An 18,700-nucleotide genomic window follows, 5' to 3' on the forward strand; every position below is an offset into this window, starting at 1 on the left:
TTAAAAAACTTGTTTAAGGTTAAAAGGTGAAGCTACAAGCTTTATTGTCATTTTTGTATAGATCATTAAGAAGCTATCAGTACAGATTTGGATCTTATCGCGAAAAATGGAAGACTTAGCATAGAATGGACATAATGCTATGTTCTTAAACGATCATGCATGCATAAATCTAGTTAAGTCTATTTAAGTACCTTAACTCTAAGTGGTATTCGTATAAGTACAAACAGCAAAGGTTTTGTCATTCAAAGTGGTAGATAAAACAGAGGTAGAGGAATAGCATGGTACATCGGGCGTAGGGATGCACAGACTAAAGATCACGAGATTGCGATTACACGCCCACGCTGTTGAGGCTGCCGGAGGAGAGGTTCTCGGAGCGACTGGACAGGCGGGGGCGTTTCATGAGCACACGACCCGGTTTGCCGGGATTTTCGACGGCACCCGCTTCTGCGGATTGATTTAGATTGTTGTTGTTGCCGTTGTTGGAGCCATTGCTGCCGCCAGCACGTTCCAGCGTGCGTTGTGAGCGACGCAGCGAGGAGGAGGACATTCTGCGAAGCGTGGGATCGTAGTCATAGCTCGACGGCCTCTGATAATAGGGCGCATCCTGGTCCGTGTCGTTCTTCTCCTCCAGCGCCTGCTGCTGCTGCTGGGCGAGTGGATTCAGGGTGATGTGGATGTGTCGTGTTCGCTGGCGCTGCTTGGTGGGCGAGCAGTTTCCCAGTGGCACAAAGTCATCTCTCAGCTCCGCCATCCGTGGCTTGTTTGGATTGTTTCCCCGGCTTCTGGAAGTCCTACGCCGGCACACACACAAACAGGTGCTAATCAGAAGCAGAATGAGCACTGCGCCGCCGCCAATTGTTCCCGTCAGCATGGGACTCATATTGAATGTCTCGTTGTGACTGGGAGTGGTTGTATCGCGGTCGCCCATTTGCAGTGTTGGCTCCTCCGTGGTGCTGGTTTTGGGACGTTGGGTGCGCCCCTGCTTGAGGGCACTAAATTCGGACGCAGAAACGGCACTGAAGGACTGCAACTTGAACTCGTACATGGTGGCCGTCTCGAGGGGGGCTATTTTAAAGCTTCTAGCATGGGCTCCTTCAATGGTTGCCTTGAAATATTCGCCTGCCGAAGACGAAGGTCGATAGTAGGCGTAGTAGCCCGTGATCAGGTGTTCATCCGCATCGCTAGCTAGACTCCAGTGCAGCACCACAGCAGTTTCTGAATATTCCTCGATCTCCAGGAGCTCTGGCACCGGCATCGGATCCAGCGCTGCACCAGGCTGCAAGTAAAATTTCGCCGAGGTATTACTTTCCTTATTGTCGTTGTTGGAGTAAACGGCTAGGATGCGGAAACGATAGGTGTGTTCAGGCTTCAGGTCCGTCACCGAAGCCGTGAAGCTCTTGCCCAGCTCGGAGTTCCACTTCGGTTTTCCGTACGGTATATTATCGTTGGTTGTCTGCCAGTTCTTGCGCTTGCCAACCATGCGGTACTGCACCTTGAAAATGACAATGGGTAACCCACCGTTTCGAGGCACCATCCAGCGCAACATCACGGATTCATCGCTGAGTCGGGTTACATTTGGAGGAGTCGGTGGATACATCTGCTTCTGCTTGGAACCCTGGTTGGGCTTGGGCCGGTGTGTACCTCCCGATTCCCGTGGTTCCTGAATCTGCTTGGGATTCACCTGCAGCAGAGTACCCGCACTGTGCTCACCAAGTCTATTGCGTGCGAAGCATTGGACATAGCCGGCATGACGCTTCAAGACGCTGTGCAGTATCAGGAAATTATTGGACAACTCAGCCTCAGTATCATCGACACTGCTGTGCCCGTTTAGCAGCCAGTAGATCTCTGGCGTAGGCACTCCTGTGGCTTCACACTCCAACTTCAAACGATCGCCCTCGTTGGTGAGATCGGCCCAGGGTGGTCGCACAATCTGCGGCGGCTGCTCGACATGCACTTTTATGTAGTGTTCCAGCGCAGGCCGCACTCCATTATCTTGAAAGCAAATATAGGTGCCAGCATCGTGAACTCGGGTGTTGGATATCTCCAAGGCGTGTCCAAATACTTTGGAACGCTTGTTCTTAACAGCTCCCACGACATCAGGACTGCTCCAGACAACCGTCGGTGGCGGTGAGCCAACTCCAGGACACTGCAACAACAGCGAACTCCCTTCGCGTATGGTAATTTCTTGGGAGCTCGGCTGTCCCTTGAGCAAGTGTGGGGATTTACTCTGTGACCTCTGCTCTGGTGTAACCTGTAGTTGCATCGAGCCGGGCAGTTGAATTCGCTCGCCAGAGGCAGGATTGGTTGCCTGGCAGGAATAGATGCCTGAGGACTCTGAGGATACATTGCTCAGAAAAAGATTTCCATTGGTTCCGATGAACTCCGGTTTGATTTCCACTCCGTTTCGGAAGTAGGACCAACTGGCAGATGGATTCGATTGCACCTGTTGTCCACAGGACCAGAGCACAGAATTTCCAGCAGACACCCGCCATTGGAGAGGTGCTTCCGATTCCTGAGCGTCCACCAGGCTAGTGCTGGCCAGCTCCAATCGGGCAGTGGTAGACGTTACCACCAGCGGACCGAACCAGCCAACGCATCGGTACTCGCCTAGAGTGTCTGGTCGGACAAGCACCCTCAGTCGCGAGATGGCCGCCTCCTGGGAGACATTCGCTTTGGCCGTTCCTGTCCTAAGGTACTTGAAACCCGCTCCCGGAGATCTGCTAGACCGGTGGCTCCATTCGAAGCGCTCTGGCTGCAAACTGGTCTCGCACTCTAGCACCACCTCGTCTCCCAGGGGCGCCACCAAAGATTCGGGTGCGCGAAGAATTCGCACGCCAGGCGATGGATGCGCGGGATGTGCGGTATGGGCAGAGTGGGCAGGATGGGCGGGGGACTTCTCCAAAACCGGAATTGCTTCGAGCCGCGACGTCAGCAGCGAAAAGAGCAGCAGCGAGGATGTGAGCAGCGTCATTGGAGGGGGCACTGCAAATTTACCGAAAATATCAGTGAATATTTGAACTCAAAGGATTAGGAGTTAGTGGCAAGACTAACCTTATTATGGGATTTTAGACTGATTCTAGGTGGGGAAACGCGTTTGCGTTTGCGCAGTTAATAATTTTCACTCTCGGCTATCGCGCATCACTTATGGCTTATATACATATGTGTGTCTGTGTGCGTGCGTGGAATCGTGGGCCTAAATTATTTATGCACATTACACGTTAACGACGCAGCTCCATAAAATCATTGTATCTTTAATTCGGGCTTCGATCGGGCCCCGAAGCCACCGGACAAGCACATGCACTCAACAAGTCAAATAAACAATGGCATTTATTATTCCATGGGGATGCTGGAACTGGAACTGGAGAAGGAACCGCGACGCTGGTACAGATGCATTGCTTCGTTCACCGGCGAACCGGTGATTCCGAATTCATCGGTTCATCGCGGTACAGTGGACTGAATCTATCTGGTATCAGATCAAATTCATTTATTCATTTCATATTCAAACTTACTCAAAAACACTCGTTAATAAATTGATAATACTACGCATCTTTAAATGAATCATAAAAACGGCACCATAGTCAATGAATTAGACGTCTAATTGCTGTGTATATTTATGAAGAATTATGGATTCAGCTGTTTATAGAGACTGCACTGATCACATCGATAGCCATCGATATATGTAATTTGCAATATGATTTTAAAAAAATATATCCAAAACAGTTTTGTTACATTTGAATTGGGAACCCAAACAATATTATACTAGCCAAGAATATAAAAAAACATTTTACAATCTTCTATTTAATAATTTACATATATAGATTCTTAAACCATAACTCTTGATAGAGACTGTATGCATCGAAAGCATTTCTATGGAGAATGTGTGCACATTTTACGCAGGTTGCTTCTGCACCTTCGCCAATTCTGCCTTGAACTTCGAAATGGTCTCACGTGCCAGCTTTAGTTTGTCCTTAAGTGTAACAATCTCCCCCTTGACCTTTTGTTTCACATTCACAATGTTGTCCAGCGTTTTCGTCTTCTTTTCCTCAACTAAAAAAGTAAATATATAATGAGTAAACGTTCAAAATGGTAATCAGCTCATAGGTACAATCAGTGTCATGGGTAAGCAACCCATTAGCGCTCTGTTCTGAAAGCAGAAGATAATGCTGCAAGATCTGGGTGGGCTCCTGGAACACTATTTCCTCATACGACTCAGAGACCAGGCCCTTCTTAGTGTCCATAGTGGTGCTAGAGGTGAGCTCGCCATCGACCACAGGGGATTGGAAGAGCTTAAGGATGTGGTAGCAGGTAACCGGGCGCTCTGATTGATCGTTGAAGTATATCTTGATGATCACCTCGAATTCACCCCATCCGGTCTCGGTAATCTCGTACGGCGGCTTAACTACGATCCTGTTCGGATTGGCGTAGCTCTCATGCAGCTTGAAGTGCACCTTTTTCACGTAAATGGACATGTCCTCGTTGAAATAGGGCTTCAAATAGACCTTCCACTGATGCGTGTGTCCGTCCTCCTCGCGTTTCTTGCCGAAGGATCTGGCGATGTTCCCATACACTATGGGCTTTACTATGGTTACGCCCTTTAGTCGGCCACCCGAGTCTCCGCCAAAGTCAGTCATTATTCAACGATTGCTTATGCTTCGTTAACCAAATATTGTTTTGGTTCTTCTTCTTGCTTTTCGGCTAGCAGTTGTTATCGACACATGGACGCACTGGATACCAGGGCTGCAAATAATTATGGACATGAAAAAAAATAAAAAGAATTAATAAACAAAAATTTCAACATATTGAATTTAATCATTTTAGCTGTATTTTATTTATTTTAAATTTAAGCCACTCTTATTTCTTAATTGCATCCCTCGTTTCCGATTGCGGCTATCGATTTTTTCTGCACTGTGTTGTGGGTGGTGGTTCCATCACTTGTATCAATCGGACGCCTTGGTCAAATTTTATTGTTTAATTTAAAATTAAATGATTCGAAGCCATATTTACCAGTGAGACAGTTAAATACATAAAATGATGGCACGTCGCGGGGGAAAGCGCATACGTATGGATGATCCGCCGCCGGACTACGATGAATTGCACAGGTACAGTTCTCCGTTTTCCCACCATTCGTGTTTGCCTATAAAAAATATGTAACTATTCTTTAGCGATGCCCTGAATGAGAGCACTTCAGATGCAGACAGCCCCACCAAACGGATGACCAGGCTGCGAGCGCGTGGCGGAGTACGGGACAAACCGCCCATAATTGATGATGACGAGGATGAATTCTTCGCGCCAATTGCGCGCAAGCGAAAGACTCCCGCCACCCGCAAGGGGCCAACAGAACGCAAAGAACGCGTTGAACGACCGCGCAAGGAGCCCGTGGACAAGGGACACCACGAGCGGATAGACAGTGAGCGGGAGATAACCACGGACGAAAACAGTCTCTACTATATTGTGCGACACTCGAAGAACCCTATTGCTGTAGGAAAACCAATTGGCTTACTATTTACCAAATACTAAACAGACGTTTCTTTTCAGAGCATTGTTGACCAATGGATTGAGCAGTATAAGGCAAACCGAGAAACGGCCCTAGTCGCACTGATGCAGTTTTTTATTAATGCTAGTGGTTGCAAGGGAAAGATATCCGAGGACATTCAGTATCCTGTAGATCACACATCTATTATCCGACGCATGACTGAAGAGTTTGACGAGGTAAGTCTGCTATAGATGTTCCTGAAGCTCTTTATTCAATCGTAAAATATTTTAGGAAAGCGGCGAATATCCCTTGATCATGACTGGGACGCAGTGGCGAAAGTTTAAAAATAATTTCTGCGATTTTGTGCAAACCCTTGTGAAGCAATGCCAGTACTCCATTATCTACGACCAGTTTCTGATGGACAACGTCATATCCCTGCTTACGGGCCTGTCGGATTCGCAGGTGCGAGCTTTTCGACACACGGCCACTCTGGCGGCCATGAAGTTGATGACAGCTTTGGTGGATGTCGCCCTTTTGGTTTCGAATAACTTTGACAATGCTGCCAAGCAATTCGAAGCTGAACGCGTTAAGGTATGTTTCCCTATAACTACTTGGACTCTATTAATGATCCTGAAATTGCTTAGTCTCGAGATCGTCGTGCTTCTGACCGTTTGGACTCGCTTATGACTAAACGATCCGAATTAGAAGAGAATATGGACGAGATAAAGAGCATGTTGACCTACATGTTCAAGTCGGTGTTCGTTCACCGCTACAGAGACAGTCTGCCTGATATACGAGCCATATGTATGGCCGAGATCGGCATCTGGATGGAAAACTATCCGCAAAACTTTCTTGACGACTCCTACTTAAAGTATATTGGCTGGACGCTTCACGACAAGATCGGAGAGGTGCGCCTGCGATGTTTGCAGTCGTTGCTGCCGCTGTACGAGAAGGATGAACTCAAGGGAAAACTTGAGTTGTTCACTTCAAAGTTTAAGGACAGGATTGTGGCCATGACGCTGGACAAGGAGTTTGAAGTGTCTGTTCATGCCGTCAAGCTGGTTATCAGTATCTTAAAGTAAATTAAAAGATTTTTTAGTTTAAGGAATGTTTTTCACAAAGCTTGTGTTTATTTACAGAATCCACCCAGAGATTTTGGCTGACAAGGATTGTGAAATTGTCTACGAGTTGGTTTACTCTTCACATCGTGGTGTGGCTCAGGCAGCAGCTGAGTTCTTAAACGTTCGCCTGTTTCATTTAACCGCCGACATGGAAGAGACGAAGACCAAACGTGGGAAAGTGCGTATGCCCAATACACCGCTGGTTCGGGACTTGGTGCAGTTTTTTATCGAATCGGAACTTCACGAACATGGCGCCTACCTCGTAGACTCCTTCATCGATAGCAATGATATGGTAAGGGACTGGGAATGTATGACGGATCTGCTTCTGGAAGAGCCGGGACCCAATGAAGAGGTCCTCGACAACAAGCAGGAATCGACACTCATCGAGATTATGGTCAGCAGTGTTAAGCAATCTGCAACTGGAGAAGTTCCAGTCGGTCGCGCTAGCAATCGCAAATGTACGCTCAGCGCCAAGGAGCTAAAAGCTATCCAAGATGAAAAGGCGAAGCTGACCGAACACTTCATTGTTACCCTACCGTCCTTGCTAGAAAAGTATCAAGCAGACAGCGAAAAGTTGGCCAACCTCCTTGCAGTTCCACAGTATTTCGATCTCAATCTGTACACCACCAACCGTCAAGAGGGCAATCTTCAAGCCCTGTTAGATCGCATCAATCAGGTAATGAGCATGCACACAGGTCGCGAGGTTCTGGAAACTTGCGCAAAAACGCTAGAATGTCTTTGTGCCGAGGGTAGTGCCACCTACACCAGATGCAATATCGCCAGATCCAACATTATCGAGAGCGCTGTCAACAAGTACAAAGATGCAATCGAGGAATGGAGAAACCTCATACAAGGTGATTTAATAGTGACACGTTTTAGCTTGACTATATTACTTATTATGTTGTCTTTGAAGGCGAGGAGACCCCTAATGAGGATGACATCTACAACATTACCATCACCCTTAAGGTCCTCTCCATTCTGTACTCCTCGCACAACCTCAATCCCTGGGAGCTGTTTAAGTCCCTGTTCCAGGACGTGGAGGAGGCGCAGTCTAAAGAGAACATCGATCGCTGTCTGCCCAACGAGGCCTTAGTCTACTGTATAGAAGCTTGTTACTTTTCCATTAGCTGGGGACTGCAGTACGTGGAAAACGAATGCGAGTCAGTTAACGTGACCGAGGTGGTGGCTGAGCTGCGCAACAATTTGGATACCTTTATGGGAGCCTGCTTTGAACTAACCCGCGATGGACCCACAGTTCAGATTCAAGAGGCGGTAGGTTTTAAAATGTACAAATCACTATTTGGAAACCTTTAATATCAATATGATTTACAGGCGTACCAGTCCATCTGCGATCTGCTAATCATTTTCTCGGACAAGTTGGCTCGCAGTGAGATCGAACACATACGCGGCTTGGAGTACAAGTCGCGCATGGATGAGCACCTAATCTTGGACAACTTCGTGCAGCACTATGTATTCTCCCTTAAACAAGATGTGGCACAGGACGAAACCAGAATCGAGGAGCTGCATAAAAAACGTAATTTCTTGGCCTGTTACTGCAAATTGGTGGTGTACAATATAATTCCAACGATGCGTGCAGCCAGTATCTTTAAGTATTACGTTAAGGTGAGTGAGCACCAAAAAATATCTGAAAGTTCTATGTTTATCCATTATCTTTCTATTTTCAGTGCTACAACGACTATGGAGACATTATTAAGGCCACGTTGGGAAAGGCCCGTGAGATTAATAAAGTTAACTTCGCTATGACGCTCCTTTTGAGCCTGATCACAGTCTTCAAGAGTCTGCAGGAGCAGAGTGAGGATGGCACAGTTTCAAAGAGTTCGCAAGAGTTTGTGGACCTTAAGGAGTTGGCCAAGCGATTTGCGCTCACATTTGGTTTCGATGCCATCAAGAATCGCGAATCTGTGGCCGCCATTCATCGTGGTGGCATTTATTTCGCAGCAAACAAGGAGCCTGATGATCCAGTGCGGGCTCCAACTCGCTTACTTTTCCTGGAGGTTTTGAACGAGTTCAACTACAAGCTGCTGAAGCAAGATAAGAAGGTCATAATGAGCTTTCTGGACAAGATAATACCACCCGCTATGCCATCCAGCCGAGCTGAGGAATGGCAGCCGCTGATATTATATCGCAATTCCTTGCTGCACGGCGAAACTGATCAGGCGCCCGTCGCTAGCAAACGAGCTTACACACGCAAACGTCGAGATCATGGTAAGAATTTCATAACTTTCATTTTATTTAGAATCAACATTATGAAAAACATGTTTTTAATTTAGATGAAGAAGAGGAGGAGGAGGAAGACGAAGAGGAACACAATGATCCTGATTACAGGGGCTAGGGCCCAATCAGCCATACACGCGGCTTCAGTGCAAAATCTAATTTCCCGGGAGATCAAGTAGTTGTAAGATTAAAGCTTATATTATGTACATAAATACGATTAAATTATATAAAATACTGTACCCTAATTGATGTCCGAATTGCTAAACCTTAAGTTTGACTTCATCAGCAACATTTTGGATGCACTTTCGGGGCTCAAGCCCGCCCGCATGTCGGAATACAAGTGCGTTGATTTTCTAAATAAGCCTTCACTAACCACACTTGCAGCTGGTGCTGATAAGAACTTCCTAACAATGCCATACAAGGATATGTATTTTATGTTGCTCCTCCACCAAATCAGGGGATCCATGTTCCTATCGATTCTGGGTTCGGAGTTGTATAGATATAGCAGATTCTTAATCTGAGACTGGGAGCCCATTGACGTATTTGGCTGTTGAGTGTTCGTCGTTCCAGTTGTCAGTATGCTGTCCAGAATGCTATCGATTTTTGATTCATTCTTCTGGGAAGATGTGGATGATACTTTGATTATTTTCAGCGGTGGCTGACCATTGCAATCCTCTGGCACTCCAGCGAGCTGAAGCAGAACTTCATTGGCCACCAACTGCTCCTCACGCTCCGTGAAAAATGCTTGCTTATACCTCGGATCCAAATAGGTGGCCATCAAAAATTTGATGTCGCTAGTGATGTGGGCGAACTTCATTTCCAGTTCTTCAAGCAACTTTCTGGCGAAACTGCATATAGTCTAGACATTCGAAACATTAGACAATACTTTATGGTTTTATCTAATCCAACTTACCACAGATGAAACAAAGTTATGGACATCCGTTCGGAGGGAATCCCGTAAAGCGGCAACCAGAGGGATAACGGATGATGTTGTCGTAGATGGATTGCTCCATATCTTGATTGTTTCTTCACAAGGCTGCATTACTTTGCTGCACAAATCAATCTCTATCCATTCATCGGGATAAATTTGGACCAGACTATACTCTTCGCAGTACAAGGATAGAGCATCTTTCATTCGAAACACGCTGCTCATCATATGAAAAGCGGAATTCCATTGGAAGGGATCGTAAGGTGTGAGTGTGCACGGGTCTCGCGTCAAGCGGATCTCTTGAATGAATTTCAGATGATCGTTGGCCATCTTAGACGACGCAAAATGGTCAACTATTTGCTTGCACTTGGATGAAAGGTTCTGCAGTAATTCGTTCGATTGCAAGGCAAATCGAACGCACATCTGCAGGCGGTGCACACTGCAATCGGGCAGGGAACCTGGCAGCGCCGTCATCTCGTCCCTGATTACGCAGTGGATCTTCCCTTTGGGCACCTCAATGGCCAAGCTGGTCACCAGATCTCGAATGCAACAAGCTAGCTTTGAAGTGCTTTCGTAATTCAGAGCCTCGCATCTCAGCATTAGGCGGTGAGTCTGAAAATCCCTTGATATTCCGGAGCAGGACAAGCTCAGCAGTCCTTCGCCTTTGTCACCCCGCCAGAGACTCGTAGACAACGATATGGCATCCAGCAGATCCACCTGTTGCTGCAAATGCTGATGCATTTTCCTGTGTATATCCTCACACAGTATCTTCTCATAGTAGCTACTTGACTGAATCGTATACCTCGGCTGCAGCGCCCTAATGAAATTTACAAATCCTGGTCCTTCAATGAACTCAAAGGAGTGATTTAGAAGCATGAGGGCCAACTTCTCATTACAGCGTTTGCTGTAGGAAATATCCTCGGTGTCCAATGGATCTGAGTCTGTTTCCTAAAATGATCAATAGAATAATTTTATGCATCAGATTAGTGAAAAACGCATAATTTATAAAAATATAATACTAGGAATAAACACGATAATAGTACATTTTCAAAACCTCCTTAACACAACACAATAAACCTATGCCAATTGTGATCTAGCCCAACACGGATAAAAATCCGCATCCGCTGTTGCTATATTAGTAAAAAGTATTAAATAGGAGAATGATTAAATTACTATTGGAACTACCAAAGAATGAAAACTTAAGTCTGGGAAAACCATCTCCATATGACAATATCTAGATGGACATGTATCCTGGTTTTACATACGGTACACTTCTTGCACAGATTGAGTACATATGCATGTACATATGTAGGTATGTATGCTCATCTATATGATATCCCACTTACGTGCAGATTCAATTCCAGCTGGGCTGTGGGGTGCTGTGGCGAACCGATGGAGATCTCGCTCTTCACCAGGTCCAGGTACTTTATGTCCCCGGATAGGGATAGGAACTCCGGTGGGTGCTTGCTCTTCAGATGATTCCGCAGACAGGTTGTGCCGCGTCCTCGCCTCGAGTAGTTCCTGTTGCACAGCAGACAGGTGGCCACTGTGCCGGATGTCTTGTAGAAGTACTGCCACACATTGCTTTTCTTCTTGCTCATCGCTGCAATTCTTTGGTAATTCTCAAATTGTACATTTTTTGCGGATGTCCACATCCGCCTCTACATCCGTTCTGCGGCAGAGTTCGACATCCCTGGCAGCTATCGATAGGCCCATCGATGGCCATCACTGAAATGCTGCAATCAGTTTTTGGCGCGCCAAAGCAGCTGTTGTTTTTTGCATTGGAGGTTTTGAGGCTTTCGCAAATTCATTCGTTGACTAAATAGATAATGCCCTGTACCATGGAGCTGCCCAGCACGCCCGATGAACTGGCCGCCCAGCAAGCAGACAGCGCTGCACTCAAGGACTTGCTCAAGGATCCCAGTCGTTGGCACTCGATTCCCCTGCTTAACTACACACCTCTTCACAAGCTGAAGGATCAGACTCTGGTGCGGTTTCGTGGCATGATCCAGGACATGATGGACCCTGAAATCTACCTGGAGCGCTACGAAGTGAAATCCGCCGACGGCAGCAAACGTGTACAGGAAGGAAAGTACAGGGACTGCTTGAAAATGGCCACTGGTGAAATGATCGACTACAACGCCGATGGAAACGTGCATGGAGAGAGGCGCACCATGTTTGTGGTGTCTGTGCCTGGCCTGAACGACTGGAGCAAGGAGCATGAGAAGCAGTGCTGTCCCCAGATCGATTTGGCCAGTCTGGGTCAATCTCCCAGTTCAGCCAAGAAGCGGACTATTGTAGGCGAAGAAGAAGCCATGGATGTGGACGGTGCGAGCGAAACAACCTTCAAGCGACCCTGCCTAAAAGAGATTCAAAAAGATAGCGAGCCAGTCGGCGCCTCCAAATCCTTTGTTCTCGGCTCTGAATACCTGCTTAACTCGCCTCTGCCTGATCGTCCCAGCATGGCATGCATGGTAAAGGTTTACGACGAGTTCGATACCTACCAGCTCAACTCGCTGGTCGACTTTGTGGGCTTTCTGTCAGTGGATCCTTCTCTAGACGCCGCTACCCTGGACATAGACGATTGTGAAAACTTGAGTGAACTGCAGGCAGCTCATCCATCGCCATTTCTTATACCCCGCCTGCATGCCTTTGGCGTCCAGGTGCTGCCGCATGCCAATCCGCTGCTGGACAAAAGCCTTCGACAGCCAACGGAAATATGTGAGGAGTCGTATCCAACCCAGCTTGCTGTGCACAAAGATCTGCGCATGCTTCTTAAACTCTGCCTTTTTGATGACGATCTGGCTGCCGAGTATTTGCTCTCGCACCTAATATCTACGGTCTACAGTCGTTCTGAGATGCAGAGCATCGGCAAGTTCGCCCTTAACCTTTGTAATCTCCCTAAGAATTGTGAGGCGTATGCAACCAAGTTGTATCAAATTCTAGAGCTGCTATTGCCGGCCAGCCACTACATGCCCATGACTCTCGGCACACTTAACACTGCTGCCTTTGCCCCAAAGTAAGTTTTCTAAGCAGAAGGAGTAATCAATTGAATACTAATGAGTACTTGCAGGAAGGATTATGAGACCAACAAGCTGGTTTCCGGCGTACTACAGTTGGCTCCCCATACGCATTTGGTGCTCGACGAGACCTCCATGCAACAGGGCAAGCTGGAGGCTAATGGTGTTCATGCCGTCCAGCATTTAGCGCACTTAATCAATAATCAGGAACTGAAGTGTGACTTCCAGTATTACCAAATAGACTACCAAGCAAACATTCCAGTTCTCGTGCTCAGTGAAGGGCGAAGTATGTTGCCGGTAAGAATAAAAATTTTTATAAATAATCATTATATCATAAAAAAACTATTAATGATATGTTTTCAGAGCGATTTTGTGCTACCCATTAATGCCGATGCTAAGGCCGTGGAACTCGTTGATGAATCTCTAAAGGCAGCCCACCACTATCTTCAGCCATCACGTCTGCAGCAGTTTCGCAAGTACTTGACCACAGCGCGCACTAGCGGCTTCAACGTGAGCGAGGAGCACACTGAAATGATCCAGCAGGACTTCGTCGACATGCGTAAAGCCAATGTCAAAAGTAATGCCGATGATCTGCACGGATTGCTGGTCCTATCGCGCCTGCTGGGCATCGCCCGGGGCAAGGATACGTTCGACAAAGAAACATGGCAGCTGGCTACGGAGTTCGAAGCAAAGCGTCGCCAGCGTATTCAAGCTCTGCCGAAATCATCTGCCCAAATGCGCAATTAAGAGGGCCTCTCTTTTATACCATTTAATATTAAGTTTTTATGAATAAAATAGAATTTTTAAAAAGTGTTCTCTTTATATATAATTTGTAGGAGCGTCATGACTCTTGGTCCTCTACAACTTCATGACTTAAATGCTCGAAGCGCCCTTCGATTAGCTGACTGGCCAGGCAATCTCCGCACAGATTAAGGTGACAATAACAACTGTTACAACGCCATTGGGTCCTGGTCACAGATGCCTCTTCGCACTCGGCACACTTGGCGGCCAGCAAGTCTGGCTCATATCCGTCCTCCATCTCCCGTTTCTCGTCCTGAATGGCTGATAGAAGCTTAAGGCATAGTTCCTGTTTTCGCTTTGCCTCCGTATTTAGATCGGCATCCATGCATTCGGATTCGGTCTTTGGTTCGATCTTGACTTGGGAAGATGCCGGCATAAGGAGCATATCGCTCGTAGGCGACGGGACTCGTAGGTCATCAAATGTGAAATCGTCCTCTGGCATTTGTAGCGATATATTATGAGCGGGGAAGAAGGTTGACTTGCGAAGTTTGATCTTCGGCTTACTCAAGCCCGGACGTCGATGCTTGGGTATGCGACCGGGCACAGGCATCCCGGCATCGTGTAGCTTCTGGAAATACTTCTGGACACGGCTATATACTTGCTGTGCCGTTCTGTTACCCAAAGCCTTCGCTATCTTCCCGAATCTGCGCATTTCCACTTCCTCTGGTGGATACTGGATGAGCAGCTGCTCCAAACGACTCTGCTCTTCGTTGGTCCACAAGCGATTGAAGTTCTCCGACCGTCCATTGCTCCTGTCCCGATTCTTGTTCGCCTCTTGCGTCCATGAAGACGCATCTGTCGATGTCTCATTTGTGCCCCTGTCCTCGTCATTGGGCGACAGAGTTGGCAAGTCCGGTAGAACGGTCGTGGTGATGTAGTTATCCGCTATCAAGGGCTCGTTATTTCGCAGTTTGTCCAGCATATGTTGCGGATTCTCCAAGTAGATCTTTTGCGTGGCTTCCAATTCATCAATCTGCTGATGCACCCGAATCCTTTGTGCCTGCAGCACGGCCAATGTGCGCAGCAAATTGGTATAGCACTGGTTGCCGCGCAGTGCCAGGTGCTCGGTCTCAAAGTGAAACACATCCTCATCTTCTGGAGATACGTCTGCTAGTTCCATTACAAAGAATTATCACCAAATACCCGTTTGTTTACAAAAAATGTGTTTACGCCTCTTCGCTAGAGATGGCAGTTAGTTCATCAAAACAGTTATCGAAATTTAGCAACATATCGATCTTGGATCATTATCAGCTGTTATCAGCGAAAAAGAAGAAGCGGAATACGTAACCTTTATTTACAAATTTGGCAATGATAAGTGCACCAATTCGCTCTATCCTTGCGCTTACAGCAAAGGTAAATTCACGGAAAAACGAACGCACTTAACCATATTTTAATAATTTTTAAACTAACAGCGCACGGCGGTCACAAGCGCGGCCAACCAGGTTCGAATTGTGGAGGTTGGACCACGGGATGGTCTTCAAAACGAGCCCAAACTGCTGCCGGCAGCCACCAAGATCGAGCTGATCAACCAATTGTCCGAAACAGGACTGCGGACCATAGAAGCCACCAGCTTTGTGAGCGCCAAATGGGTGCCACAGATGGGTGACAATGCCGAAGTGCTGAGAGGAATCCGCAAAGTGCCTGGTATAAGCTATCCAGTGCTCACGCCAAATCTAAAGGGATTCGAGAGTGCTCTGGAGGCGGGAGCGGAGGAGGTGGCAGTCTTTGGAGCCGCATCTGATGCGTTTTCGCTGAAGAACGTCAATTGCACCGCAGCTGAGGCCATCGAACGATTTAAGCCTGTGCTGAAAGCAGCCCAAAAGCATGGTGTGCGCGTCCGGGGCTACGTTTCCACTGTGGTTGGCTGCCCGTACGAGGGTGCTGTTGCACCGAGTGCTGTCGTCAAAGTGGTGGAAGCCCTGTACCAAATGGGCTGCTATGAGATCTCATTGGGCGACACCATTGGTGTGGGCACGCCAGGCACAATGCGCCGAATGCTGGATGAGGTGACCAAGGTAGTCCCTGCTAAAGATCTGGCCGTGCACTGCCACGACACTTACGGCCAGGCTCTGAGCAACATACTGGTCTCACTGGACTATGGCATTCGGGTGGTGGACTCCTCCGTTTCTGGCTTGGGCGGATGTCCTTACGCCAAGGGGGCGTCAGGCAACGCAGCCACCGAGGATGTGGTCTACTTACTGCACGGCATGGGCCTCGATACTGGCGTCAACCTAGACAAACTGATCCAAGTGGGGCGGTACATCTGCGCCGAACTGGGCAGAACCTCAGAGTCCAAGGTTAATCGAGCGTGGAAGGGACCGCAGGCGCGAGTACAGTGATGATCCAAGCATTGATACTATCAAACGAAAACGAAGGCATTTACTAGCACTAGTTACACAATACATTTATTATCGTTGCAATATTAAGTCAAGGAGCGTGAAGTACTTTTATGGGCCTTAAAACTTTTGGGCATCTCTTATTGTGTACAAGGACACGTCGCCCGAGGCGAGCGACAGATCAGCCAAGCTGTGATTAGCGCGACGTGGGATATGCGAAGACGACGGATTGCGGATTGCCTCGCCGGGCATTTTCATTTTGCCATCGTGGCGCATAACAGTGGGCTCCACGGCGGAGTTGAGGTATTTTTGAATTTGAGGTACCTTTGGCATGGGCACAGGAGTTCGTTCATCCACCACCTGTGTTCAATGGGGGTTTTAGTTTACGTTCTCTCATCATGGGGTTATATATAAATTTAAACTTACATGCTTGATTTCTGAGGATATGTAAGCCTTTTTGGGAAGCAGATTAGCGGCTGAATCTATTCCACCGATAATTAAAGATTCACTGGACTTGGGTGTTCCGTCCTTTGTTGCGAAAAGTGCTTTAGGATGACACAAGCGAGACTCCTGCTCCAACTCACTGATGGCCAGTGTAGATAGCATATCAGAACTCGTTGGACGGAATGTACTCATCAGAGGAGCAGTACCAGACTTCTGGGTGTAGGTGCGTATGGGACTGACTATGTCGGCGTATGGCTGCTTTATCTGATTTTGGCGACGTTGAGGAATACCAGAGGTTGCACTAAAGAATTTCTTTTTGGTCCACTCCATGGTGAGGCCGACATTCAGCGGCTTTCTTCCCGTGCTAGATGATGCTACAACTGTTTGTGGCTGGTTAGAGGACCGTAGCGGAATTGATGGCTGCAAAAAGGTTACAGCCGGTGATTTTTGTTGCGGCTTCGGTGAAACAACGAACGTGTTTTGTTTGTCCTTGGGCAGCATAGGGCTATCAGGCTTGACTGCCGCGACTGAAGGAGCCACACCTGCCATGTACTCCATACCCTTTTGCATCATGTACTGCATTTCTTCCATGGTATCATTGAAATGCAACGAATTTTCCTTATTTTCAACGCTCTTCTCCGCTGGTTTCTGTTCAGTGTGATCTTTTCCGTGGACTGAGGATACACGGGACGTGTCTTCTTGTTTTACTTCTGGAACTAGCTGCACTTCTTCATCGTCCGAAGAGGATAGCTCGATTATTGTGTCCTCTATATCGTCCTCTTCCTCCTCGACTTCATCCTTCGGATGCGAGGCAAGCTCTCTTAGACTGCCATGAAGATCGCTTAAGAGCTCCAGCTCCTCTCCCTTGGACATTCCTGGTGGCTTGGCCTTGGCAATTGCGGCGTAAAACAATTCGTCGACGTTAAGGAGCGTTCCACTGAGGGAACTATCCGTGGCTGTTTCGTAAGAACTAGATGCATTTGTCTTCAGTGTGCGAGCGCTTTGGAAGCTTGTGTGTGAAGACACATCCGACGACTCCAGTTCGCTGTCCTCGATGATGGTCGAGGGGCGAAGCAGGCCCACCATTTTGACAGGCGAAACCTTGGTCAATGCTTTAGGAGTCAGACCAGAGTCGGACGAGGTCTCGTCGATTCCGGCCAGGGTGTTGTCCCAAAAGCGCGACGGAGCCTCAATGTCCTCCAGGTGAGTGCATTCCGCCCCCTTGACGGGACTTTCGTTCTCCAATAGATCGTCTTCTGTACCCACTGACTCTAGCATGCGACGCAGTGCATCGATCTCTTTCTGATCGTCTGTGCTGTGATCCCTAGCCCTGGCCATCACCTGGCTCCGATCCTCGCTATGCAGGTACTGGAAAAGAGTGCTATCCGGATCGGAGCCCGTTTTGTCGCACATGCGTTCAAAGGCACTGAAGCTATCATCGCCATCGTCCAAGTGCTCCAAGTCACCTGTTTCGTACATAGTATCCTCGCCGAGATTAACAGTCCTTTGACTGGCAGGATTAACGGACAGAACTTTCTTGGCCCGCGCCTCCAAGGGTCTCCTCAAATCCTCGTCGATCTCCAAACTGTAGCGCATATCCTTCGGTTCGTCCATTTTCACGGGCTTTTTCGGCAAACTGAAAAAGGAAAACTGTTATTAGTTTTCCCAACTAAATTGTATGTATGTCTAAACTGTCTAAACTATTTATGCGTACTGATTCTCTAACAATTTTGACATGCAGGTGGCTTGTTTGAAAGTAAATGACTACGAATTCATCGAACACTAGTGCAACACTATCCAAGGATGGGTTTCAATGTGTATTTACCGCTCGGTCATTAGAAACTGACGGAGTTTCTGACGCCATTCCTCAGTGTTTTGGAATTTCTTGAGGCCAGACATCGTGAGTGTGCGAGTGTGCGTGTGTCCTGGGTGCAAAACTCCAGTCGACGGGATAAACACGTATACTTGCGCGATGCCTATAGTTCAGAGCGTTTAGAGTTTGCTCCAGTCGATCACCTACCTTCTGGCAATAGTATTCACGCAGTTCTTCCTTAATCTTCAAGGCGCACGCGTAATTATTTCATGGATTTCCTCACAGCACGCTCATTTGCCAACGATCGACGCGCCTTTGCAGTCGTTTATTTCAAATGCCACGGCAGAGTGGCCGTACTGCGCTTATATTTTTGAATGGGGTATTCCAATGGGCATTGCACATATATGAAATCAACGGAGTTGTAAAATTAAGACAAATATGACAACCATTAAAAGGAATTGTACGTATATATATATTCCCATCTATTGATTTTAATATTTTGTATATATATATATATACAGACATATTG

At 47.4% G+C, this 18,700-nt stretch overlaps 8 protein-coding genes across 9 annotated transcripts; 3 read left to right on the plus strand and 5 right to left on the minus strand.

Moving 5' to 3' along the window:
• Nucleotides 1–12: 12 nt before the first annotated feature.
• LOC6611469 (interference hedgehog) lies at nt 13–3,371 on the minus strand. Its single transcript, XM_002035974.2, has 2 exons — nt 3,052–3,371; nt 13–2,982 (listed from the first exon to the last, which is right to left on the minus strand). The coding sequence occupies exon 2, from the start codon at nt 2,969–2,971 to the stop codon at nt 329–331; it is 2,643 nt and encodes an 880-aa protein (XP_002036010.1). The 5' UTR covers nt 2,972–2,982; nt 3,052–3,371; the 3' UTR covers nt 13–328.
• A 407-nt stretch (nt 3,372–3,778) lies between these two features.
• On the minus strand, nt 3,779–4,697 carry LOC6611470 (YEATS domain-containing protein 4). The gene is made up of 2 exons (XM_002035975.2): nt 4,106–4,697; nt 3,779–4,047 (listed from the first exon to the last, which is right to left on the minus strand). Exons 1-2 carry the CDS (start codon nt 4,629–4,631, stop codon nt 3,890–3,892), a joined length of 684 nt encoding a protein of 227 aa, XP_002036011.1. The 5' UTR covers nt 4,632–4,697; the 3' UTR covers nt 3,779–3,889.
• A 221-nt stretch (nt 4,698–4,918) lies between these two features.
• LOC6611471 (cohesin subunit SA-1) lies at nt 4,919–9,068 on the plus strand. The gene is made up of 10 exons (XM_002035976.2): nt 4,919–5,099; nt 5,163–5,478; nt 5,536–5,709; nt 5,765–6,064; nt 6,118–6,551; nt 6,613–7,448; nt 7,508–7,866; nt 7,927–8,217; nt 8,280–8,820; nt 8,886–9,068. The coding sequence occupies exons 1-10, from the start codon at nt 5,029–5,031 to the stop codon at nt 8,945–8,947; spliced, it is 3,384 nt and encodes a 1,127-aa protein (XP_002036012.2). The 5' UTR covers nt 4,919–5,028; the 3' UTR covers nt 8,948–9,068.
• On the minus strand, nt 8,816–11,447 carry LOC6611472 (zinc finger BED domain-containing protein 4). The gene is made up of 3 exons (XM_002035977.2): nt 11,104–11,447; nt 9,743–10,705; nt 8,816–9,688 (listed from the first exon to the last, which is right to left on the minus strand). The coding sequence occupies exons 1-3, from the start codon at nt 11,410–11,412 to the stop codon at nt 9,071–9,073; spliced, it is 1,890 nt and encodes a 629-aa protein (XP_002036013.2). The 5' UTR covers nt 11,413–11,447; the 3' UTR covers nt 8,816–9,070.
• A 51-nt stretch (nt 11,448–11,498) lies between these two features.
• LOC6611473 (mini-chromosome maintenance complex-binding protein) lies at nt 11,499–13,587 on the plus strand. Its single transcript, XM_002035978.2, has 3 exons — nt 11,499–12,776; nt 12,831–13,074; nt 13,141–13,587. Exons 1-3 carry the CDS (start codon nt 11,587–11,589, stop codon nt 13,522–13,524), a joined length of 1,818 nt encoding a protein of 605 aa, XP_002036014.1. The 5' UTR covers nt 11,499–11,586; the 3' UTR covers nt 13,525–13,587.
• On the minus strand, nt 13,573–14,775 carry LOC6611474 (ZZ-type zinc finger-containing protein 3). The gene has a single exon (XM_002035979.2). It carries the CDS (start codon nt 14,696–14,698, stop codon nt 13,619–13,621), a length of 1,080 nt encoding a protein of 359 aa, XP_002036015.1. The 5' UTR covers nt 14,699–14,775; the 3' UTR covers nt 13,573–13,618.
• Nucleotides 14,776–14,822: 47 nt separating this feature from the next.
• Nucleotides 14,823–16,004, plus strand: LOC6611475 (hydroxymethylglutaryl-CoA lyase, mitochondrial). The gene is made up of 2 exons (XM_002035980.2): nt 14,823–14,931; nt 14,991–16,004. The coding sequence occupies exons 1-2, from the start codon at nt 14,887–14,889 to the stop codon at nt 15,915–15,917; spliced, it is 972 nt and encodes a 323-aa protein (XP_002036016.1). The 5' UTR covers nt 14,823–14,886; the 3' UTR covers nt 15,918–16,004.
• Nucleotides 15,957–18,514, minus strand: LOC6611476. 2 transcript variants are annotated; one of them, XM_032724133.1, is made up of 3 exons: nt 18,379–18,514; nt 16,341–17,994; nt 15,957–16,274 (listed from the first exon to the last, which is right to left on the minus strand). In XM_032724133.1, exons 2-3 carry the CDS (start codon nt 17,970–17,972, stop codon nt 16,035–16,037), a joined length of 1,872 nt encoding a protein of 623 aa, XP_032580024.1. In that variant the 5' UTR covers nt 17,973–17,994; nt 18,379–18,514; the 3' UTR covers nt 15,957–16,034. The 2 variants fall into 2 exon arrangements, with proteins under 2 accessions (XP_032580024.1, XP_032579432.1); XM_032723541.1 differs by lacking the exon at nt 18,379–18,514 and adding an exon at nt 18,184–18,372.
• Nucleotides 18,515–18,700: the final 186 nt, after the last annotated feature.

This window comes from Drosophila sechellia, chromosome 2L (assembly GCF_004382195.2).
Source record: "Drosophila sechellia strain sech25 chromosome 2L, ASM438219v1, whole genome shotgun sequence".
Taxonomy (NCBI): domain Eukaryota; kingdom Metazoa; phylum Arthropoda; class Insecta; order Diptera; family Drosophilidae; genus Drosophila; species Drosophila sechellia.